The 26,874-nt window shown below is 37.1% G+C and overlaps 1 protein-coding gene across 1 annotated transcript; it reads left to right on the top strand.

Annotated features, from left to right (window-relative positions):
* The first annotated feature begins 9,776 nt into the window (after positions 1–9,776).
* LOC132159327 (uncharacterized) lies at positions 9,777–26,237 on the top strand. Its single transcript, XM_059568841.1, has 5 exons — positions 9,777–9,884; positions 24,099–24,500; positions 25,787–25,903; positions 25,997–26,043; positions 26,208–26,237. The coding sequence occupies exons 1-5, from the start codon at positions 9,839–9,841 to the stop codon at positions 26,235–26,237; spliced, it is 642 nt and encodes a 213-aa protein (XP_059424824.1). The 5' UTR covers positions 9,777–9,838.
* The last annotated feature ends 637 nt before the right edge of the window (positions 26,238–26,874 follow it).

The raw sequence follows: 26,874 nt of genomic DNA, 5'->3' as shown, positions 1-26,874 counted from the left end.
ATAGAACAGAAACCCCTTTGTTAGACAATTTACAATGAGCAATAAGCAAATGATTTAGCAATCGAGAATTGACTTTTGGCTAATTTCCTCAGAATTAGAACAAAATGTTTTGCAAACTAAAATATCCCCCGCTATTCTCACTGATCACAGAGTTTTAACTTTAAACATTAAATTTGAAGTTGTCTGATGTAATTGTAGAAATGCAGGCTATTGGAAATTAAATAATTATTTTTGCACCATCGAGATTATGTGGAGCATATTTATTTATTTATTTAATTTTTATTTAATAGGGACATGTGTGAACAATAAACCTGTACCACACTACAACATTTATAGCCAAGGCTAATTTGCAATGTCCGTCCCTAGAAGGGCTTTTCACATACATACAAAAAGTAAAAAAAAAAAAAAAATAATTAATTTACATTTACAGTAACATTGCTTAATTCTGACATTACATAAAGAATGTGCATTTGAGCGCAGACTAAAAATGATTGCACACTTGATCTCGTTTTAAAATACACTTTAGTTCCCTTTTAAAAGCCCCCAGATCTAAGTCCTGTTTCAGCTCGGTAGACAAGGATTTCCAGAGTTTAGCACCCTGGACAGTAAAGGCCGACTGACCGAAGGTCTTTTTTCTAACAGGCACCTTCACATTTCCATCAGCCGCTCCTCGTGTGATGGAGCCCACTGATCGAAGTGGGACAATGAGTCGTCTAAGAACATCAGGGGCTTGATTGTGCAGACATTTATACATTAATTTCAAGTTACAAAATTTTATAAAATTTTCAAAATGTAAAAAGTTTAACCTCTGCAATACTCCACAATGGTGTGTTCTGACAGATGTTTTATCTAATATTTTTAGTGCTCTGTTATAAATAAGTCTTAAAGGCCTGATTGTTGTAGCTGTTGCCTGTGACCAGGAGGTTATACAATAACTAAGGTGGGAGAAAATCATTGCATGCATAAATGTATTTGCCACATGAAATGGTAAACAGTTCTAAAACTGTGCAAGTTTGCCCTGGCTGTTCTGGTGATCTTTTTAAAATGACTTCCAAATGATAAATGGGAGTCCAGGATTAGAACCAAATATTTTACTTCTTTAACCTGGGCAATATTTTGACCATTAATTGTCAGATGCAGTTCTTCCAAGGGGTGTAATCTGGAAGCAAAACAAACTGACACAGTCTTACTCAGATTTAGGGTTAGTCCTGAGTTTTGAAACCATACTGACATAGAGTTGATGTGTTGCTGCAACTGCGCAGTAATGGCCTCAACACTTTTGCCACTCACATAAACGACTGTATCGTCTGCATACATTTGGAAACCTGCACCCGGACAGATGTTTGGTAAATCATTTATGTACAATGTGAAAAGCAGAGGCCCAAGAATTGATCCCTGGGGGACACCTGTTTTCAATGTTGTGAAGGATGACTTTTCATTGTTAATTATTACACATTGTTGTCTCTGTTTCAAATATGTCTTGAACCACTGTAAAGTTGTTTTGTCAAAGTTCAACTGGGATAATTTCTGTAAAAGTACATTATGATTAAGTGCGTCGAAGGCTTTTTTTATGTCGATGAAAACTGCTCCAACTATTTGGCATATGTCAATTGCTAGTTTAAGTTGTTCAATAAAATAGCAGTTGGCCGTTTCCGTCGAGTATTGGGGCCGGAATCCAAATTGTAGAGGATGCAGTATGTACTGTATGAAAGACATTAGCTGATTGGCTACAATTTTTTCCAGTACCTTAGAAAAAATTGGTAAAATGCTAATTGGTCTATAATTACATGCTAGATCTACCTTTCCGGATTTATATATAGGTATAATCCTGGATTGTTTCCAATCATTTGGAAATTCTCCATTTTTAAAAGAGAGATTTACCAATTGAGTTAAAGGTTTTACCAGTATTTCTTTATTTCTTTTTAGAAAGGAAGTGTCAATGTTGAAAAGATCTTTGGCATGACTATTTTTTTACTTTTTCAAAGACATCTAGCACCTCTTGCTCAGTTGTTTGTTCAAGGAAAAATGCGTCAATTAAATTATTTGGTTGGTGATGCTCCACCCTGTTGTTCAAATCATAGCAATCCGACACTTCCTGAACCGACGAAATAAAATAATCATTAAGTTCCTGGGCGATACGCTTACTATCATTTACAAACTCATCCCCAATTTTAAGTTTTCTTATTTCAAACTTTAGTAGTTCCCAATCTGTGCCATCTTTCTTTCACATCTTTGCCTGTGTCCATTATTTATTTATTAATGTTTGATAGCAAAAATTATATGGGACAGGGATCAAAAGCCAAAGGGAATCTTTGGTGTGCACTTAAACATACGCAGTTTATTACCAAAAATTGATGAGATAAAGACACTGCTAACAGGTTCAAATCTACATCTCTTAGGCCTTACTGAAACCTGGCTTAATGGTAAAATTAATACTAGTTTTTTGGATGTTCCTGGTTATAGTTGTTTTCGAAAAGATAGAAAGACGAAGAAAGGTGGAGGGGTCCTAATCTATGTGCGCAACTCTTTGAAATGTATAGAAGTAACAATTGACTGTGATGTCTAAATAGAATACCTATGTGTTGACATTTCTCTCTCTCCCAGAATGCATTTTCTTATTCTGCTGTTGTATAACCCGCCATCCACTAACGATGAGCAATTTTGTAATGAATTAGAGAAACTGTTGAAAGTAATATCAAATAAATCCGAAATTATTGTCATGGGCGATTTTAACATTGACTGGTTTAACAAAAGTAAAAAGAGAAAATTAAAAATGTTAATGACCAAATTTGATTTTACGCAGCATGTGAAAGGGGCTACAAGAATTACAAAATCCAGTAAGACGCAAATCGATTTAATTTTTACAAACAAAGAAGAACGAATTCTGAAATCTTATAACTTTTTGACTGGAATGTCAGATCATAATATGACCCTGATGGTGAGAAAATTATCTAATAAACGCTTTGTAAAACTCAAAAAGCCTAACTACAACTCACTAATAATTCCTAAAAATGATGTTCCCAAATTGGACAATGAGTTCAAAGAAATTAATTGGACTAATATGGCATGGGATGAGGTGAACAGTAGTTGTAGGCAAGTCATGAATAAAATAGATGGAATTGTGTCTAAATATCTAAAAAAGAGGAAAAGTGGTAAACAGAGATCCCTACCCTGGATAAATGACTCTATTAAAAAACTTATGAAGCAGCGAGACCAAATTCTAAAACAAGCAATTAAAAGCAAGCTTAATACTGATATGGTTTTATATAAAAGCCTAAGAAATCGCGTGATAAAGGATATGAGACTTGCTAAAAGCAACTTCTATATCACAGCAATTACCAAGGCAAGAGGAAATTCATCAGTAATGTGGAAAACAATTAACAACATTTTGAAACCTAAAGGAAAGCAACCCCACCTGTGTGAATTTAGCATTCAGTTTGGAAAAAAGAACACGTGTTCAAGACGTAATCAAAGAGATTTCAGATTTAACTCAGTCACCTACCCACACATCAAATAGTGATGATTTAGAAAATTTACAGAAAGAATTAGACTGTATTCATCAAGAAAAAGCCAGAGGCGCCTGAGAGAAGGTGAAAGGAACGGCTAATACTTTTTTAGTCTTGAGAAAAGGCATGCAGAAATAAACTTAATTAAAAATTAAAAAAATTAATAGTACGGTTACTGAGGACCTAGGCATGATTTCTGAATTTGTCTCTAAATATTACACAGATATTTATTCTTTAGGAGAGGATCAAGACAATGCAATTCTTTTTAAAACAAGTATAAGTTCAAAAACATAGTCTTTAGAAAGTAAGTAGTGTTCTCAAGACCTTTCTCTAAATGAAATTGAATTTTGTATTATAAGATAATGGCATCAATTTTTGCAATACGTATGAAAAATGCATTAAATGAGATAATTGATGAAACTCAAAGTGGATTCATGAAAGGTCATCACATTTCCTCTAATATTCGTTCTGTTATTGATTTAGTGCAGTATAGTAATTTATTGAAAGTAATTTATTCCTTCAAATGTATTGCAGTCAGTGAAAGACAAATTAAAATATGGCAACTTGCTGATGATTTCTTAGTCATAGTACTGAGGTGGCTTTGAATATAACTAATAATTTTTCAAAATTCTCTGAATTGAATTTAAATCTATCTACAGCTCAAAAATAACAACCTATCCACTGGATGTAATATTCCTGTTAAAAGCATGGTAAACTCTGGATCTAATCATCAGTAGGGGTCTAAACATTTCATCCATTGTTACTAAGGACATAGCACTATCTGATCACTTCTGTATTTTCTTTGATATATTGATCTCTGCTACAACTGAATCTAGATCGGTCTCTGTCAGAAGGAGATGCATTAACGAGAACACAAGTGTACTATTTATGGAGGCAGAAAAGCAGAGCGGATGTGGCGGAAGACAAAACTTGAAATTCACTATAGCATCTATAAAGACAGCCTTCATGATTTTAATGTGAAACTAGCCACATCTAGACAGAATTTCTTCTCAAACCTTATAAACAGTAATTTAAACAACACTCGTACTCTTTTTGCCACTGTTGAGAGACTGACAAACCCCCAAATTCAGATTCCCAGTGAAATGCTCTCAGACAGCAAATGCAATGAGTTCATCAAGATCATCAATATCAGGAAGGCGATTAGCACATCCTCACGTAATGCAGAGGTCAGACAGATTAGGCCACAATATCAATAAGATACTATGTCTATTTTTGAAACAATTGATAGCAAAATTCTGGAAGACACAGTGCAGCACCAAAAATCGTCAACCTGCTATCTTGACACACTTCCCACATCTTTTTTCAAAAGTGTGCTTAACTGCTTAGAAGCAGATCTCTTAGAAGTGGTGAACGCTTCACTTCTTTCTGGGACATTTCCAAACTCCCTAAAAACTGCAGTTGTTAAGCCCCTCCTGAAAAAGAGCAATCTTGATAACACCATTTTGAGCAATTTTAGACCAATATCTAATCTTCCTTTTATAGGTAAAATTATAGAAAAGGTAGTTTTTAATCAGCTGAACAAATACTTAAACTCAAATGGATACCTGGACAATTTTCAATCTGGTTTTCGACCGCATCACAGCACAGAGACAGCACTCATTAAGATAATAAATGATATTCCTTAAATTGTGACTCTGGCAAAATATCGGTGCTGGTATTGCTAGATCTCAGTGCTGCGTTTGACACTGTCGATCATAACATACTACTAGAGAGACTGGAAAACTGGGTCTGGCTTTCTGGGATGGTACTCAAATGGTTCAGGTCATACTTAGATGGGAGAGGCTATTATGTGAGTATAGGAGAGCATAAGTCTAAGTGGACGTCCATGACATGCGGAGTCCCACAAGGCTCAGTTCTTGCACCGCTCTTGTTTAGCCTGTATATGCTTCCACTAAGTCGAATAATGAGAAAGAACCAAATTGCATATCACAGCTATGCTGATGATACCCAGATTTACCTAGCCTTATCTCCAAATGACTACAGCCCCATTGACTCCCTCTGCCAATGCATTGATGAAATTAATAGTTGGATGTGCCAGAACTATCTTCAGTTAAATAAGGAAAAAACTGAAGTCATTGCATTTGGAAACAAAGATGAAGTTTTCAAGGTGAATGCATACCTTGACTCTAGGGGCCAAACAACTAAAAATCAAGTCAGGAATCTTGGTGTGATTCTGGAGACAGACCTTAGTTTCAATAGTCATGTCAAAGCAGTAACTAAATCAGCATACTATCATTTAAAAAACATTGCAAGAATTAGATGTTTTGTTTCCAGCCAAGACTTAAAGAAACTTGTTCATGCCTTTATCACCAGCAGGGTGGACTATTGTAATGGTCTCCTCACCGGCCTTCCCAAAAAAACCATTAGACAGCTGCAGCTCATCCAGAACGCTGCTGCCAGGATTCTGACTAGAACCAGAAAATCTGAGCATATCACACCAGTCCTCAGGTCCTTACACTGGCTCCCAGTTACATTTAGGATTGATTTTAAAGTACTTTTACTCGTATATAAGTCACTAAATGACCTAGGACCGAAATATATTGCAGATATGCTCACTGAATATAAACCTAACAGAGCACTCAGATCACTAGGATCGAGTCAGTTAGCAATACCAAGGGTTCACACAAAACAAGGGGAGTCCTCCTTTAGTTACTATGCCGCCCGCAGTTGGAATCAGCTTCCAGAAGAGATCAGATGTGCTAAAACACTAGCCACATTTAAATCTAGACTTAAAACTCATCTGTTTAGCTGTGCATTTATTGAATGAGCACTGTGCAATGTCTGAACTGATTGCACTATATTTTTTTATTTTATTTTATTTTATGTGAAATCATTTTCTAACTGTTTTTAAATTCATTTTTAGTAAATGTTTTAATCATTTTAAAAGTTCTTTAGGTTTGTTATTATTTTACTTTATGATTATTTTACTTTCTTTTATGTAAAGCACTTTGAATTACCATTGTGTACAAAATGTGCTATATAAATAAACTGGCCTTTCCTTGCCTAAACTATTTGGAACTGTTATCGAAAAAATGCAAAAGAGGTGTAATTCATTGCTGGCCAAAGATCTTTCTATTCAAGGAAGAATTTTATCAAGTAAAGCAGAAGGTATTTTGAGAGCAGCATACCTCCTGTCTTTACTTAGTGCCCCAAAGGTTATATGCTCACAAATGGAATAAATTCTCTTTAATTTCATCTGGAGAAACAAGCCTCATAAAATAAAGTTTAAGTGTCCTTATTAATAAACTATCTGATGGTGGGTTAAATATTCTTAATTTTACAATTTTCAACCAAATTAAAAAAAAAAAATGTCTTAAAAACTTTTCAACATTGTCCTGTATCATTTATTTGAATAAACCTGAGGTATTATTATTTTTTGTTTGTTGTTGTTGCAGTGTCCTTGTAAAACTGGCAGACTCCATGTTGCTTTGGCCAATTATCACAAGCATTACTTTACTGGTCACTTTTGTACAAACACATTTTCTCTCCTAGCAGGTGTTTTATATTGAACAATGGTAATATCACTCATAATTACAAGTCATTGCATATGAAGCATTGAGTTCGGCATTACGTATTAATTGTAAACAAGCTTTTGACAAGAATGGGCAACTTACCCTAATTTTATTACAAAAATAATGCTTTTTTTGTAAATTAAAAATAATTTAACAAATCAAGGCTATTCCTATAGCGGCATAATAATTGAACCACATTCTCTGATGTAAATATTAATAACATGTGACAAAATCTCCAACTTTTTGTAAATGGTCTATCCATTTTTGACAAGCATTTTAATAACAGTTTTATAAGAAACTCCTTTAATGTCAGATCCATTTCTCCATGTAAATCAAAATGGATAAACCTCACTTATATCTTGGCACAGCATCTTGATGTTACCACATAAATATGTAATTTCTAATAAAGTAAAATAAGTACTTTACAAAATTATTCACAAATGTTATCCTGCAAATGCAGTTGTTAGCAGATATATTCATAGTGTTTGTGATAAGTGTACCTTTTGTAATGTATCTGTTGAAGATACTGAACATTTATTTTTTTATTGCCCTTTTTCTATTTCATTTTGGGTTGGCTTTCAAATAGACATAACAAAAAAATAAACAAAGCTCTCAAAGGGATAGTTCACCCAAAAATCTAAATTATGTCATTAATAACTTACCCTCATGTCGTTCCAAACCAGTAAGACCTCCGTTTATCATCTGAACACAGTTTAAGATATTTTAGATTTAGTCTGCAAGCTCTCAGTCCCTCCATTGAAACTGTGTGTATGGTCTACTGTCCATGTCCAGAAAGGTAAGAAAAACATCATCAAAGTAGTCCATGTGACATCAGAGGGTAAGTTAGAATATTTTGAAGCATCGGAAATACATTTTGGTCCAAAAATAACAAAAACTACGACTTTATTCAGCATTGTCTTCTCTTCCGTGTCTGTTTTGAGAGAGAGTTCAAAACAAAGCAGTTTGTGATATCCGGTTCGAGAACGAATCATTCGATGTTACCGGATCTTTTTGAACTAGTTCACCAAATCGAACTGAATCGTTTTTTAACGGTTCGCACCTCTAATATGCATTAATCCACAAATGACTTAAGCTGTTAACTTTTTTAATGTGGCTGACACTCCCTAATAGTTCAAACAAACCAATATCCAAACCAATATAACTGAACTGCTGTGAAGAGAGAACTGAAGATGAACAGCGAGCCGAGCCAGATAACAAAAAAAATACTGACTCGTTCACGAGTCAAGAACCGGTTGCATCGGTTTTCGGATCACCAGTAGTTCTTTCGGACAGTTGGATTCAATAAACCAGTTGAAGAAAACGGTTCACCGGTTCTTTTGCGCTCGACGTAATGGCGTCATTGGCGCTGATTGCCCTTGATTCAAGCCTTCGGTTTACCTGGGCTCATAACATTAGCACAGATGTGTCGGTCTGCTTCACGCTGAATCACACATGCACAGTATCATCAGCTCCTCGGTTCACGAATCGGACACGTATGACAGAAACGGTTCTTGACTCGTGAATGAGTCATTATCTGGCTCGGCTCGGTGTTCATCTTAGTTCTCTCTTCACAGCAGTTCAGTCAGTGTACTGTTTGAGTACATGAATTACTCCGGGATATTGGTTTGTTTGAACTCAGAAGGAGTGTCAGCCACATTAAAAAAGTTAACAGCTTAAGTTATTTGTGGATTAATGTGTATTGGAGAAGCGAACCGTTTAAAACGATTCAGTTCGATTTGGTGAACTAGTTCAAAAAGATCCGGTTATATCAAATGATTCGTTCTCGAACCGGATATCACAAACTGCTTTGTTTTGAACTCTCTCACAACAGACACGGAAGAGAAGACAATGCTGAATAAAGTCGTAGTTTTTGCTATTTTTGGACCAAAATGTATTTTCGATGCTTCAAAATATTCTAACTGACCCTCTGATGTCACATGGACTACTTTGATGATGTTTTTCTTACCTTTCTGGACATGGACAGTAGACCGTACACACAGCTTCAATGGAGGGACTGAGAGCGCTCAGACTAAATCTAAAATATCTTAAACTGTGTTCTGAAGATAAACAGAGGTTTTACTGGTTTGGAACGACATGAGGGAGTTATGAATGGCATAATTTTGCTAATTGGGCTAACTAACCCTTTAATGTAGAACCTCATAATATTTTACTTTGTTATCAAAGCCCATCTTTTTCTGATAACATATGTATATTATTAATCTGTTAATTATCTCAGCAAAGTGTTATATTCATAAGTGAAAAGTAATTCAAAAGAAACCATCAAATATTACATTTTGTAACACTGATCTTAAAATATATTTTGAAAGCCTTTTTAATATAAGATCACAAAACAAGAAGCTTTTAAAAAATTCTTCTTATTATTATTATAATTCTTATTTTTCTTATTATTTATATTGTCTTTGTTTTTAAACGTTTGTATTCAATTATAATTTTTGTTGTTGCTGCAGTTATGTTTTGCATGCTTTGAGATGTGCAATGTTTCCCTGCTCACATTAAGGCTTTGTGTGATCTGAAAAAGAAAGAAATAAATGCCGGGGGACGCATTGTGGACCCATCCAAGATGGCGGCCGCACTGATACGTCAGTTTCTATTGTATTCGGGTAACGTGGCAGTCACGTGGCTTTCGGACGTCAGAGGTCCTTGCTTTTAGCTAAACGAATCAAACTTCGATACGTGATTTCTACTTGCACGGGACAAATTGAATGTTTCATTTAAAAAAAAAAAAGCACCAATATCTCGTTTCTAATTCATCAGAGATAACGTTACCGCGGCTAAAGGATGGGAAGCTGCATTATGCTGATTCTGTGTGTTTTTATCCTTGAGGGTAAGACATTAATTTGGCTTTTTTAACACTTTATGTTTTTCGTGAAGAAAAATTGTCATTTTCAACACTGCCCATCAACATTTCACTAAAAATCTTGCCCTTTATTCATCGCTGTTTTATAAAAACATAAGTACAATGATTTTGCTCTTATAAATCCACTTTATGGAAGTGATTTTTTTTTTGTTTCTTTAGTTCTTGTTCTGGAATCCGATTAAAGTTTCTTTAAAACGCTTCTGATCACTTATTTTTTAATCCAGGCTAATGTTCCATATTTATCTGTATTTTCATAATGCTCGTTGTTTAAAATGAAACATGTTTGTAGATAATGATATCGATGATATAGTCAGAGATCTCAGCTGTGGCTGATGAGACGATTATTATTAATATTAGATGTCTGTGAATGTATGTAAATGTCATTAGCCGATCAAATGCAACTAAAACTCCCAACTAAAAAAATAAAATTAAAAATGGCCTATAGGTTAATTCTGTGTCAAATAAACCAAATTTCAGAAAATTCCCCTGCTCCATTTTTTTTGCTAATATTTTTTTCCGAAGAAAGATATAGTGATGATAGTCTAAATATTAAAAATAAATAAATAAATGTAATAAAAGGAAAATAAATAAATAAACGATGTGATAAAAACAAAAATAGTTAATATGAAATACAATGTAATCCTGATTTATATTTTAAATTACCTTTTTCCTTTATGTATTTATTTTACATTCATTTTTATTATTTTTTAACTTGTATTTGTTCATGCATTTATTTATTTTTATGTATATATTTATTCCCACTTGTATTTATTTTCAGATTTATTTTATTTATTTATGTATTTATTAGTTCATTTATTTGTACTTTTCCATATGCAACATGGAAATGAGGGAGGCGGTCCTCAGACTCGCAATGCTTTTCGGACCCACTGGCATAATGTTAGATTGATTTTAGAAGCTCGGTATTTGCAAATTCAGGGACCATCTCTAAAGTTAAATACATAGGATACACGTTTCTAATTCCAATAACATTTGAAGATAATAATTTACAGTCACAAAACCAACTATAAAGTGTTCTTTTACGAGTCAGGTATATTCAGTAATATTTACATATGATTTGAGTTTATTTTATAAATATAAAAAAAATCTTAACACATATACCAATGTCGTAACCTTAGAGATGGTCCCTAAACTTGCAAATATTGTGCGTCTAGCGCAACTTTATGCCTGTGGGTCGCGTTTCCAAAAGCATTGTGTGCCTGAGTAGACCACAGAGACATTAAGTGCAACTGGTTTTATGCTCACTTATGCTCAAAATGTTTTTGGGAGTCTTTTCTTTGTGATTACAAAACGAAGACAAGCCTTAACCTCCACAGAGTGTCTACTGTCTAGAGTCGTCATCAGCCAGACTCATAGACGATGTTGACGGTTCCGGACTTAATGACGTAACTATGAGGATAAGTAACTGAATTCAGTCGCTATATAATAATTAGAAATAATAATGTGAATCTGTGAAAATATATTGGAGATCCCCAGTCGATATGGCACATCCAACTCTCAAACTCTTGAGTTTTTATGTTTTTATCACATAATTTATGTATTTTCCTTTTATTACATGTATTTATTTATTTATCTATATATGTATTTATTTATTTGTAATTTCTGCAGGATTGGTCGTCCGAATAGTCTTGTGGAAATTCTACAGTAATTCAATAACAATTTGTAGAGACTCTGAGAATGAAAAACCAAACAGTTTTGTCTTTGTATTGCTTTAATTCTCTGCAGAGTATGATCTGCAATGAGATAACACACAGACTCACAGCCCACCTTTTTTAGTATGTTAAAAGATACATTGAAGGACAGATTAGGAACTTTGAGCCAATCACGTTGCTCAGTGCACATCACTCCATAACACATGCACATCTCATCCACATTACATGGTACAAGTCTGTTTACTCTCAAAACTGCTCCCTGGTCCACAATTTCCTCTTAAATGTTTTTAAACCTAAAGCAGTTACGTGCACAAGTTACATAAAATAACTCAATGTCCCTATGGACTATATATACTACCTTGATCAATGTATGTTAAAAAAGTTACTTAAATGAGATTAAAGCAATCGATGCAAGATTAACAAAACTACAAATTTCCATAACACTCCTCCCTTTTGATAATTATTGCAAATTACCCTTATAGTTTACATCAATCATGTAAATTCAAGATTTAAAACACCATTACTCTCATAAGAGTGAAAAACAAAACAAAAAACATTTGCATGTTTTTTTTTTTATCTTTTTTTTTAATGGAACATAGTCATTCCTAACATAGAAGCAAGGTATAACTAAAACAATAACTCTTATATTTGATTACCGGTATATGTAAAAATCTTAAGCCCTATTTGGACGGGACTACAGGAGGTCGTTAGAGAAATCCGTGTTTCACAGACGTACTTGGTGATTTGTACAGGCCATCGGGATCACCGGGACATTTCCCAGTGGCCTGAAGGTCATTCTGGCCGGCCAGCTGCTGCTGTGCAGTCGATCAGGCTGACGTGCATTAGGCTTGTATGCAACTGCAAATTAATTGACGGTTTTATGAATGTACGAATCATAAAACCGAATCATGAATCAACAAATGTATATAATGATAGATGTTTTAAAAGAGCATCTTAATGACAAACTAGCACACTGTTTTATATATGAGGATACAGTATTTTTTTAGTGCCAAAATTGACCAGAAATTGATTTTCCATTTCTAGCCTACAATATGTAGCCTAGTGTACAATGCTTATTTATTTTGAAGGTGACGAAGGAAACAACAGTAGCACTAGTGCTGCAAGTGCTCCTGCTGTTGAACAAGAGGGGGTGGACAGTTCAGCTTTTTAGTCAGAGCAGGAACCTTCAGCTAAAGTTTAAAGGGTTACTAAACCCCTGGTCAGAGCCTGACTCCACCCACTGACAATATTTGAAAAATGCTGAAAAGTGGGCAGATCACAGTGGAGATAGAGGGGACGAACCGAGGGCAGGGCTGAGCGAGTGAACCTGAGACCCGCAGTGATGGATTGATTGACAGCTGCTGTCAGAGACGCTAAAATGGAGAGTGACTGTAATGATGCAAGTAGCTTTGCAACAGAGCGATCATTTCAAGTAGAGGACTTTTCTCACCTACCTTCACCTGAAGTGGAGGGTGTCGAGGTGTCTGTTCATATTAATTCGAGCTGCTGGCTCAAACTGCGGTCTTAACTCCCGCATCGCGCCGCTTTTCAGAGCGAGCTGTGTGGAGAAGCCCATTTCCACCTCCATTGCGTTGGAGAAGCAAGCCCGTGTAAAATGCAGTTTGCACACTCCAGCTCTAGGCGGGAACTCACGGTCTTCCAGGCCAAGTGCATGTAACCACTGGCGCTTAATTTTAAAGTCTGCTGGAAAGCTATGCAGTCCAGCAGTGCTGTCACAACCAGCAACACTACACACACCATCCTGACCACTGTACTAAATACAGATAAATCTATGCTAACTTGAAGATCTAAATAACTCTATAATTGATATGCTAAATAGATGCTATAATAGTCTATCCTGGTCGTTACCAATACTCGCAATTCCAACTCACTGACTCACTACAGTGATTTTGACGGAACAAGATGGTTTTATACTGCCAAGGGCATGGTAGCTCGTACCAAGGGGCGTGGTAAGCTGGAAACTGGGATTCAGGAAAAGATGATAAGAGATAGTGTATGCCTTGATACTTCTTGATACTTCATTTGATTATTTTGCCCGTCCACAGTCTAAGGATTTTGATTTATTTTTTAAGTATAACCCAATTCAAACAAAGGGTTTATCAGTCTGGTGGACACAAGAATTGGGTGGTGGTGACTGCAGCAACAGAGGTGGCCTGGGGTGGAGTCAAATTCCCGGCCTGATTTATGGCGCATTTCCACCGAGTGGTACGGTACGGGTCGGTACGGGTCGGGTCTGTTAACCATGATTTGGCTAGCGTTTCCACCGCCAACAGTACCCTTACTTGATAGGCGTGGTGTATTCCAGAAAGTAGTGATAACGTCACTTGATAGGCGTGGTGTATGACGGAAAGTAGCTTGACGTCATGCGCGGCGACATTGTTGCGACGTTGTTGTAATTTAAAAATGTCGCCTCGTGTGTTGTGTCTTTCCCCTTGCGTCACGCGCAAATGACGATTCTCTGTCAACCAATCAACGTTCTGCAGTGAGTCTAGCTCCACCCTTTAGTACCGTTCCACTGTGCTAGGTACCCCAACGGAAGGGTACCCAAAAAGTGGTACGGTACGGTTCGGCTTTTTGGTACCATTCTCAACTTTTGGCAGTGGAAACGCAAATAAAAGGGTACCGACCCGACCCGTACCGTACCGTACCACTCGGTGGAAACGCGCCATTACTGTCCATTACTGTTTTTCTCACACATCCTCTGTGATTATTCCAGAGCAAATTATCTACTGTTTTTCAGCAAACTTCTTGATCCTCTGAAAAAACTAAACCCGTCCGAATACAAATGTCTGTGATTGCCAGCGATATTTTTTTTTCACAACATGTTTCCTTGTGTGTTTTGGCCAACGTGAATTACCGTAGATGCTCTTACAGCTCGCATGTTTGATACATTTGCTTACCGGCAAAGAAATAATAATAAAAAAATAATGATAAAAATAATAAAATCGAGAGCCAGATCACGTAAACTGTTAATACTGGCTATTGTAATATCAGCATCAGGTAAGATTACTCACGTTCATTTATGATCTCAATTACATAATGTTTTAATAACAGATTAACCTTTATGAAAATTAAACATTGGTTTAGCTTACTACTACAAAAAAAAGGAAAACCAGTTAAACTAAAGAAACACGGCATTAACATGGTTTTGTTATACTAGCCATTTAGTATTTATTGTGTAATAAAATTAATCAATCTGAACGACTGTATGCAATATAATAAACACAGAGATGTTAGTCCCGTCCAAATTGGTACATGAAAATCGCAGACGTGAGGTGGTAAGAATGGAAACTCAAACGTAGCTTAGAAAACCGAGCCGTCCGAAATATTCAAACAAAAGAAACTTTCTTATCTTTTCTTTGGGGTTGCATCATCTCATAACACGGACAATGACCTGCTTTAGACCCTCTTTATTCTACAGCACTACTCTTCTTCTGTAGAGCTACTGCATGTGTCAGATTTTAACATCTCATTGTCTTCATTATTTTCATCAGAAGCATTCACATTATTCTTTCTTTTACACAAGACATTGTGTATTACCATCTGATCCGTTACTAAATATTTTATGGTTGAATTCACCACTCTTCTATTCATTCCTATCACAAAAGGCCACATACACTGCAAAAGTAAAATCATGGCCAGTGCTGAGACACCTTAATAGCTTGTGAACCCATTTTGATTTAGCAAATCAAAAATTCCCCTTTAACTCATGTGATCTTGTGATCTAGACCATGTGCAAGTTTTGCTTCGTGTGAGGTAAAAGTGTTTTGGCAGACATGGTCTGTCTTCAGTACTCGGCCTGTCTTCAGTTTGCACTTGGCCTTCAGCCACTGTTTCCTGTCCTCTGCTGTGGAAAAAGCTTGCATTGCTTTAAGAGAATCAGAAGGGAGTGTAAGTGAGTCATTGTTAAATGTTACACAGGAAAAAGAAGGTTCTATTCTCATAGGATCTATTACTTGTTACCTAAAAAACACAAAATCATCACTTTTGGAATGTGCAACGCATTTGCAGAGAACAACTGATTTTGGTAGCAAAATTGCTTCTAACAGTGCTGCTATTTTATCATGGTTTAGATCAGGCTTACCATCAGACTTTAGAAATGTCCTGTGTTTCCAGTCATGACAAACCCCAAAAGAGTAACAAGAATTTGTGTAAATGGTAACTGTTTGTCCTTCAGCAATTTTGCAATCCTCCGTCAACCCACATCCGGCAACCCACATCCAGGTCACGCATGAATTTTCCCTTCGTCCAAGTTCCCCAAAGAATGACGGCCCGGATGTGGCCCAGAACTGGATTAAAGACTGGATTCAAGCCTTATATAGCCCAGACCCAAGTTAATATTTCATATTATTACCTTGTATCTTACTATGATCGCAATTATTCATTTTGTGACATGCTTTAATGTAGACACAAACTATGCCAATAAAGTACATTAAACTGAATAGAAAATCAGACTTAAAACCCACACATCATGTAACTGTGCAATAAAAAAATTTATTGCTTTTGTTTTTCTATTTATTTTCATAAAGAACAAATCAACCAATAAACAGTGAGTGTATAAAGTATACAGTCTATAAGAGAAACGTAACACATAGACACATGTAACGTAATCATAATAATTTATTACAGATGTGACAAAGAGCAGTACCACAGTAGTCCAAATGATGATGCATTGCAGTTGCAGTCCACTCTGGCAGAATATAATAGTAGTGTAAGGAGCAGGGCATAATTTAAGTTGTTAAACGCTGAAAATACTATAATACTATCCCGATCCACTCCCTCAAGGCGTGCGTTTCTCATTCAAAACACGCATCACTGGAAACACGGCATGTCACAATCTCTGACGAAACCAGCAAGAGCCAATGAGCGTTTGATATCGCTGCCATAAAACCTGTTGTAAAACTTCTTAACGGCACATTTTTAAATAGTTACTATAGCTACAGAGGAAGGAGATACATATCGCCAATGAATGCGGTTTAAATTTGGATCTGTTTCTCACAGCGAGTATCAAATGGATACAGGATTTAAATAAAAATAAAATACTTTCATGATCATTTTATTTAATGCTTGTGCATGACAGCATACTAATAAAAATGATGTGCCCCCACTCTCTATCATATCGTGTCCTATAGTAAACCAAACAAATATTACATGATAATGGTTAAATACTCTCTCTCTTATTTGTACCAAGAATAAAAAATATAACATTTAATAAAATTATAATTAAGTGCAGTTTATTGCACTTGACTGATTTGCTTAATTTTGAAATGATAATGATTCATTCTGTTTTGACTTGCCGTTTCAAAGACTACATTTTAACAATACTACACTTCTTTAAAATGTATGTGATCATTTAACCATTATCATGTAATATTGTATTTATCTTGTTTACCATGGGTCACATAATATGAATTGAATTCACCACTCTTCTATTCATTCCCATCACACAAGGCCACATACACAGCAAAAGTAAAATCATGGCCAGTGCTGAGACACCTTAATAGCTTGTGAACCAGTTTTTATTTAGCAAATCAAACATTCCTCAACTCATGTGATCTAGGCCATGTGCAAGTTTTGCTTTGTGTGAGGTAAAAGTCCCACTGAGCAAAGTTATGTCCAGTTGACGTCTTGTGGACGTCTTTTTATGTCTTTGCAGACGTTGAAAAGACATCCACTGAGGAGCCAGAATGAAAGTTTTTATGACGTCTTTTTTTGACGTCTTCTGTAAGTCTGATTTAGACGTACACAGAACCTGCTTACAAGGTTAAAAACTAGTTCAAAAGTGGTCAGTGGAAATATTTCAACATCATTTAAGGTTCATTTAGGCATAATTTATACTGTTTCTGGACCAAATCAACACTCTCAGGATTTAGACTTGTGTTATTGCATTGAAATTTCCAGACACTGTGTTTGCCCTAAAATCAATAAAATAAAATAATCTTCATGAAATAATGAAATAACTGATGATAGAGCATGTGGTAAAATCAACTGCAAATCAAAGACATTAAATCTCTGAAGATCTCAGCAGAGGAGGATCAAACATCTCCACAAACATGGAATCATTAGATTGACTTTATTTCTGTCAGACATCTAGATGTGGCAGTCGAGGGGCATATAGGACAGTAGCAGACTACGCCACGATGGGAGTTACACCCAAAGAATCTTGTTCTCTCGTTCTAACCAGGCACTCAAGTTCGTGGATGGATCAGCCAGAGACAGTCGTCCGTACAAAAATGCATTTTTTATTATTACTTAAAAACACACAATGATCACACCCCCGAGAGAAGAGGAGGACAGGGCGGAATCTTACCAGTGGGAGACTAGTGGCTCGAGCAATGAGCATCCTTAAAAGACACCCCAATCACACGTGTCAATTTCACACACACACACACGCACCGCAAGGGAAATGGCCCCACTCAGTGAACACAGCCACAGCACACACCAAGGGACCCACCACCGCAAGGGGCACTGCTCCCACTGGCAGTTCTCAGCACCTGGACAAAATGGACACTTAAAAGTTAAACAAACGAAAATAACAATTACAACACAATGTCTAATCAGTCACCCGTTCTAAGGCCCAAGATTATACTGGGGTTAGCAATATGAACAGGGACTCAATCACACAATAAATCAAAAATAAACAATCAACCCTAGACAAATCACATAAAAAGGTCAAATGAAAAACATCACAACTGAGTTCAATCCTCCTTGGTCCAGTGTGAGAAGGCAATCGGGTATGACATAAATATGTGAACATGTAACGCGAAGAGTATAAGCAAAGCAGCAGTTGTTCAGCGTCGATGTAGCCAACTGGCGGCCGCACCCCCGGTTAAATAGCCCTCCCTATGATTAACAACATTGCGTCACAGGCGCTGAGCTCTGATTGCTGATAGCAGAGCGCACACTCAGCTGGTGAAAGGGCTGCTGCCGCACCGGGGATTCTACAACATGAAACATTCCTTATAAGCCCACTTTATAGAGTTAACGAGTGAAAAGAGAAACAAAGCTAACCATACCTGCGGCGCTATGGTAGACAGGTAACCAGGCAGACATCAGGTCACTGGGCAGGTAAACAAGACAAGTCGCGTACCGGTGGCATCATTTATCCAAAGAAAAGTCCCGGTTTATAAAGGGGGAGTAGTCCTCGCGATTGGCTCAAAGTTACCTGCCCAGAACCACCCACAGCTGCAGCAAATCAAGCGTCACCCAGGGAGGCATGAGCCAGAAAACTGCATCCCGCCACAATCCGCCCCAGTTTTTTTTAAATCGGCGCCCCGACGATAACCCCAAGACACTCACCTTCGCTATGCGAAACTAGTAGAGCGAATACAGAGAGACCCGGGGTACAAGTCCTCTTGCCATGACGGCTACTAGACGAAAAACACGAGAAACTTGGTACAAGTCCTCTGGCCTTGATGGCTACACAACGAAAAAAACACTAGAGACACTTGCTATGACGGCTACTCAACGAGAAACACGAGATACTCAGTACAAGTCCTCTGGCCTTGACGGCTACTCGACGAGAAACATGAGACACTTGTTACAAGTGCTCTGCCATGACGGCAACACAACAAGAACCACTTTCTATGACGGCTACTCAACGAGAAACACGAGATACTTGGTACAAGTCCTCTGGCCTTGACGGCTACTCGACGAGAAACATGAGACACTTGTTACAAGTGCTCTGCCATGACGGCTACACAACAAGAAACACTTGCTATGACGGCTACTCAACGAGAAACACGAGATACTTGATACAAGTCCTCTGGCCTTGACGGCTACTCGACGAGAAACATGAGACACCTGTTACAAGTGCTCTGCCATGACGGCTACACAACAAGAAACACTTGCTATGACGGCTACTCAACGAGAAACGCGAGAGCCGGGCCAGGAGCCGGGGCAGGCACAGGGCCTGGGGTCTGACGCAGGCGCTCATTACCTGCTTTCAGCGGAGCTATCAAGCCCCTCGACACCTGTAACTCATTCCCCTTGGCCACCCCGTTCCATATTTTGACAATGCACAATCTAATTGGCAAAAAAAAAAAAGAATCCCCACCTTACCTGCCCTGTTACCGGTCCACCAAAGAACAGCTGCTGCTTTGCTTGTAAAGAAAAAAGAAAAACACACACACAGGAAAACCAAAACAAATATTTGGTACACGTCTCTGGCTTTACCAAGCGACCCTGCCGACTACGCCAAATGTGGCAGTCGAGGGGCATATAGGACAGTAGCAGACTACGCCACGATGGGAGTTACACCCAAAGAATCTTGTTCTCTCGTTCTAACCAGGCACTCAAGTTCGTGGATGGATCAGCCAGAGACAGTCGTCCGTACAAAAATGCATTTTTTATTATTACTTAAAAACACACAATGATCACACCCCCGAGAGAAGAGGAGGACAGGGCGGAATCTTACCAGTGGGAGACTAGTGGCTCGAGCAATGAGCATCCTTAAAAGACACCCCAATCACACGTGTCAATTTCACACACACACACACGCACCGCAAGGGAAATGGCCCCACTCAGTGAACACAGCCACAGCACACACCAAGGGACCCACCACCGCAAGGGGCACTGCTCCCACTGGCAGTTCTCAGCACCTGGACAAAATGGACACTTAAAAGTTAAACAAACGAAAATAACAATTACAACACAATGTCTAATCAGTCACCCGTTCTAAGGCCCAAGATTATACTGGGGTTAGCAATATGAACAGGGACTCAATCACACAATAAATCAAAAATAAACAATCAACCCTAGACAAATCACATAAAAAGGTCAAATGAAAAACATCACAACTGAGTTCAATCCTCCTTGGTCCAGTGTGAGAAGGCAATCGGGTATGACATAAATATGTGAACATGTAACGCGAAGAGTATAAGCAAAGCAGCAGTTGTTCAGCGTCGATGTAGCCAACTGGCGGCCGCACCCCCGGTTAAATAGCCCTCCCTATGATTAACAACATTGCGTCACAGGCGCTGAGCTCTGATTGCTGATAGCAGAGCGCACACTCAGCTGGTGAAAGGGCTGCTGCCGCACCGGGGATTCTACAACATGAAACATTCCTTATAAGCCCACTTTATAGAGTTAACGAGTGAAAAGAGAAACAAAGCTAACCATACCTGCGGCGCTATGGTAGACAGGTAACCAGGCAGACATCAGGTCACTGGGCAGGTAAACAAGACAAGTCGCGTACCGGTGGCATCATTTATCCAAAGAAAAGTCCCGGTTTATAAAGGGGGAGTAGTCCTCGCGATTGGCTCAAAGTTACCTGCCCAGAACCACCCACAGCTGCAGCAAATCAAGCGTCACCCAGGGAGGCATGAGCCAGAAAACTGCATCCCGCCACATAGAGAAGCTCTTATTGAGAATTAACAGAGGTTTAAATGTTGATATTTGATTCATTTGAAGTCACCATTGTGGTGGAAAGTGTTTGGTTTAGTTGGGATCTTGGTCCTCATACTTCTTGTGTAAGCTTGTCTCTGGCTGTTATAACTGTGTGTTTTTGAAACACTGTTGTTGTAGCAAAGAAAGACAAATTTAAGAGAGCTCAGGTGTTATCAGCTCTTTGTTGGTGATGATAAAGTCATCATATTACAAGTATTTGAGATCATGAAATAAGTGTTGTTTTGTTTGTATATATCTCCTAAACCTTTTGACTCTGCAGTACAGGCGCCAAGAGCAAAATACTTATTTTATTTGAAGTTGGACAAAATGCATGTGTTTGAAATATTTTGAGCAAAAGCGTCATGTACTCACACACAGACATCAAGATTTAGCATATGCATCACAACAATGGTGACAATCAAAACGGCTTCATAGCACAAACTCATCCTTATTTTCCAGACTTTTTAGTTTTAATTGTCACCATTGATGTGATGCATATCCACAATCTTTATGTCTGTGTGTGACTACATGATGTGTTTCTTAAAAATAAGTACATACTTTTTTTCTACAAAGTGTCTGTCCATGAAAATAAATAGAGTTGCAACAAAACATTAATAACTTATTGTGCTATAGTTTAATCACCATTAAAAGCAAGATGATAAGGCTTGATCTTAATGCTCTCTGCCACAATAAGAGTGTTTTATAACACACAGTTATAACAGCCAAAGACAAGCTGACACAAGAAGTATGAGGACCAAGATCCCAACTAAACCAAACACTGTCCACCACAATGGTGACGTCAAATGATGTTGATGTAAATGATGTAAATTGATCCTCCTCTGCTGAGATCTTACGAGATTCAATTTGCAGTTGATTTTACCACATGCTCTATCTTCAGTTATTTCATTATTTTATAAAGATTATTTTATTTTCTTGATTTTAGGACAAACACAGTGTCTGGAAATTACATTGTAATAACACGAGTCTAAATCGAATGCATCCCGAGAGTGTTGATTTGGTCCAGAAACAGTATAAATGATGTCTAAATGAACCTTAAATGATGTTGAGATATTTCCGCTGACCACTTTTGAACTAGTTTTTAACCTTGTAAGGAGGTTCTGTGAACGTCTAAATCAGACGTACAGAAGACGTCAAAAAAAGACGTCATAAAAACTCTCATTCTGGCTCCTCAGTGGACGTCTTTTCAACGTCAGCAAAGACATAAAAAGACGTCCACTGGACGTAACTTTGCACAGTGGGGTGTTTTGGCAGACATGGTCTGTCTTCAGTACTCGGCCTGTCTTCAGTTTGCACTTGGCCTTCAGCCACTGTTTCCTGTCCTCTGCTGTGGAAAAAGCTTGCATTGCTTTAAGAGAATCAGAAGGGAGTGTAAGTGAGTCATTGTTAAATGTTACACAGGAAAAAGAAGGTTCTATTCTCATAGGATCTATTACTTTGTAACCTAAAAAACACAAAATCATCACTTTTGGAATGTGCAACGCATTTGCAGAGAACAACTGATTTTGGTAGCAAAATTGCTTCTAAAAGTGCTGCTATTTTATCATGGTTTAGATCAATGCTACAAATTCAGTCGCTTGCACAGAGCAATTAGCGGGGAGCACTCCAGATGTTACTGTTGCATATGCAGTGGTTACCCCTTAACTTGCTCTGTTTTTGCCAATTATTTGGGTCTCTAGATGCTGAACCATCAATTAATAGAATTTAGTCAGAATTTTAAGGGGGTTTCTTTTAAATCTGGTCTTGGTCTAAAGACCTGTTCAAATGTGGCAAAACAATCGTGTTCTTCCCCATCCTGCTTTGTAGGGAGCAGTGTAGCTGGATTTTAACACTTTAACACATTTAACAAATCAAAATTCCTATGTTTCTGAAACTTGTCTTTTTTGATTGTTTTTCTGCTTTTTATATTCTCTTAATTTGTTTTCAAAAAATTTTCCAAGCTATCTTTTGCTCTGTTTAAGGGGTGTTATGCTAAAGGTACCTTTTCTTTTTTTTTCTTTTTCTTTTTTTTGGAAAAGCTTGATTCTCAACCCAGCTCATTTATTCTACAACATGGCATTTGAGGTCATCTCAAAAATGTTTTGAGTCTCAAAAGCATTTGGTTTGAGATAGTTGTGTATATATGATGGTCTGGTGTTTGTTTATGTCTTGATGATTTTTGTTCTTGCTGTTTTACTTTTGATTATTTTGTTTTATATGATGTTTTATTGGAAGGCACTTTGGTCAACTGGAGTTACTTTTTAAATGTGCTATAAAAATAATGAACAAACAAACAATATTATATATATATATATATATTGTTTGTTTGTGCAAGCGACTGAATTTGTAGCATATATATATCATCACTGTTGACAATGCAAATATGCAAATAATAACAGTAACTCAGGGTTTAGGAATGAACCGTGTGTAACGTCACACTATTACCAAGTGTTCATTATTTCAAGTGTAAGAGGCTGTCAATGTTTTAGGTACTATCTGTGATTCTATCAAATATGCCTTTAGCCGTATACTACTTTGATCTATAACTATGATTCACATTTTATAACATAAAAAAAGAAAAAAGAAATTCTAATAAATTAATCCAGGTTTATTGGTTTATTGATCTGAATGCAATATGTGATGAAAACAAACTTCCCTATGAGGCGTGGGATTTTAGCAAACCAAAGCATAAAGTTGCCTTAAGCTTTATAATCATCTGCATTATGAAGAATAAACACCAACCTGTTTGTTCTTGAGTATCTTCATTGTGTTTGATTCTGTAGGGCTCTGAATCTCTCTTCTTCTCTCTAATAATTTTTAATATAATTTCGTTTAGTATATCTGTAACTTACTGGGTCCAGATGTCAAATTTTAGTTTCTATTAAATTTTAGTTTAAATTTTATCTATTCAATTTTAGACTATCGCTGATACACAATACTGGCGTCTATCGGCACAACTCTAGCCTGCAGTATAATAGATTTTTATACATTTGGTCCCCACAATATATGTGCAAACATACAGATTCTCTCTCTCTCTCTCTCTCACACACACACACACACACACACACACACAGACACACTTGTAACCGTTCATTTGTGTCTGCAGGTGTGTTTGGTGATCCAGCTGAAGTGAAGTCAGTGAAGGAGGGAGATTGTGTCACTCTAAACACTGATGTTACCAAACAACAACATGATGACATGATGCGGTGGTATTTTAATGACCGTCTCATCGCTCTGATCAATGGACATCCCAATACAAGCTGTTTATATGATGGAGAAGACGGGAGATTCAGAGACAGACTGAAGGTGGACTATGAGACTGGATATCTGACCATCATGAACATCACAACTGAACACACTGGACGTTATGAAGCAGACATCATCAGAAGTGGGAGTTCAGGGAAAAGACAAAGCTTGAACAGAACCGGCAAGTGTAACAGAACAAAAATCATCAACAAAAGCAGCAACCGTGGTGAAATCATAAAATCAATCCGTCTGACTGTCAGTGGTGAGTCATTTAATGTCATCAACCCTGAAAAAGTTGAACATTGATCTCCAGACCTGTTCATTGTCTTTTCCTGTACGCTAATGATTTGTTACAGTTTGGTCATTTAAGACCTTTTTCTGAATGTTTAACAGTCTTAATTCTAAACCTTCGCTCTGACTGGGGATGTGTTTCTTTATCTTGAACAGCTGATAATACAGTAATGTGATTCTACAGGAAGTTTGTTCCTGTATGACTTTTTTCTTCAATATCAAGTTTGTTGTTCTTTTGTATTTCATTTGTATTCTCTTATGATTTCCAGCCTCAAAAGCTGAGAAAAACTAGGAAGAACCTAAAAATGTACCACAGGGCCGAAAATACTGACGCAAATGTTTTTATGTTAAAATAAATAAAAGGGACATAAAAGGACAAGAGGCTTAAATAAACGGTATACTCCGTGTTGGGGGGTAACTAGTTACATGTAACAGCATTACATAATTACAAAATTAAAGTAACTGTAATCAGTTACACCCACTGAGCAAAAGTACGTCCAAACGACCTATTTTCAACATCTTTGTCGGACGTTGAAATGACATTCCCTGAAGAGCCAGAATGACGTCTTTTTTCGACGTCTTTTGGACGTCCAATATCGACGTGCACAGGACATCTCCTGAAGGTTAAAATTGAGTTCAGATGTGGTCATTTCTAGACGTAATTTTAACATCTTATAAGGTCTCATTTAGAAGTCATTTATACTGTTTCTGTATAAAATAAATACTCTTAGGCTGCATTCAATTAAATCTCATGTTTATTTCAATGCAGTTTCTTTTTGTGCTTAAAAATACTTATAGAAACAGTGTGTTCACACAAAAACCATGAAAATGTAAGAAATTTCACTCATTATACAGAGAAAATGAACAACAAACAATATAGTTTAGTTGGGTCCACACATTATACATTACGTTCAACTGTTGGAGCTTCACTTTTTAAGCTTTTTTATTTCAACTGCAATTAGCATAAAATTATTTAATATGGTATTCTTTATTCATGCAATAGTCAAGTGTTCATGTGCCCGAATATTATCTGCATTCACAATAATAATAATAACAATAAAAAAAAAACAACAACAACATGCTACAATGCAAAGGTTTTCAATCTTTGGTTCAGGACCAAAGCAAATGGGTCCACAAAATAATACCATATTTGATGCCTTCCTACCTTGGAAGGCGACCTCCGAAGGCAGCATTTTTCTGTTTTTGGATGCAGCCACTGTCAGATTTCCTCACAACTAATGATGATATCTGTTCCAGGTTCATGTCTGTCTCCAGCTGTTGTAGCAGGAATTGTTGTTGGTGTTCTGCTGTGGGCTGCAGTTGTTGTTGTTGTTGTTGGTGTGATGATCCGTCGCCGCAGGAGATTCAGCGATGGTAAGTATCAGCTACAGATACTGTACTGAGAGGAAAACCTTTTCATTTTGCAAAATTAGTGTTCAATTGTGTGTAATGATTTTTCTCAAACAGACATGAAGAAAATCAAACAAGTGCTCGAAAAAATGTCTGAGGATGAGGTAAGATACTGCAGTACTGTCTTCAGATTTATGTTTGATTTCACCTGCACTGACAAAATCATCTCAATAAGAAACTGATTTTCTCTGACTGATGATTGATGTGCTGTAAATGGCATTGTTAATTTCTCTCTCTTTACTTCTTGTCAATCTTTATTTTCTTACAGACACCGAACGGAAGAAGTCTAATGATCTAAAAGGATCACAACAGCTTGGGCAAAAAACAAACTCCTCTAAATATGCGTAATAGCAAAATGAGATTGAGTTTTGAGCTGAAAAATTCAAATTTTTTGCAGGTCTCTCATTAATGATTAAGCGCTCAGTGATATCTGTAATTGAAATACTGAAACGGCTGGAAACATGCTACTGTTATCTGGGTGATGTTAACAGTTATTTTGTCTGTATTTTTGTAATTTTCAAATTTAAATGTTCTGAAATTATTTGTCAAAGACTCTGTAAGTTCATGTAATCTTTGATCAGATGTTTTTATCCAAAACAACAAGAGAAAAACATCTGCAGTTTGTTATACCGTATTTTTCGGACTATAAGTCGCACCTGATTATAAGTCGCATCAGTCCAAAAATACGTCATGATGAGGAAAAAAATATATATATATATATATAAAAATATAAGTCGCATTTATTTGGACCCAAGAACCAAGATAAAACATTACCGTCTACAGCCGCGAGAGGGCGCTCAATGTCTTCAGTGTAGACTACAGGAACACTGAGCAGCAAAGAGCGCCCTCTCGTGGCTGTAGACGGCAATGTTTTCTCTTGGTTCATTTCTCTCGGTTCATGTCAAATTAATTTTGATAAATAAGTCGCACCTGAC

Source organism: Carassius carassius, chromosome 16 (assembly GCF_963082965.1).
Source record: "Carassius carassius chromosome 16, fCarCar2.1, whole genome shotgun sequence".
Taxonomy (NCBI): Eukaryota; Metazoa; Chordata; class Actinopteri; order Cypriniformes; family Cyprinidae; genus Carassius; species Carassius carassius.
This window is presented reverse-complemented; position numbering and strand designations above follow the sequence as displayed.

Bases quoted from the DNA above. Each gene is read 5' to 3' on its own strand.
- LOC132159327 (XM_059568841.1), top strand. From the start codon at position 9,839: ATGGGAAGCTGCATTATGCTGATTCTGTGTGTTTTTATCCTTGAGG. The intron at 9,885-24,098 runs GTAAGACATTAA...TTGTGTCTGCAG, and splicing joins GTGTGTTTTTATCCTTGAGG to GTGTGTTTGGTGATCCAGCT. The intron at 25,904-25,996 runs GTAAGTATCAGC...TTTCTCAAACAG, and splicing joins CCGCAGGAGATTCAGCGATG to ACATGAAGAAAATCAAACAA.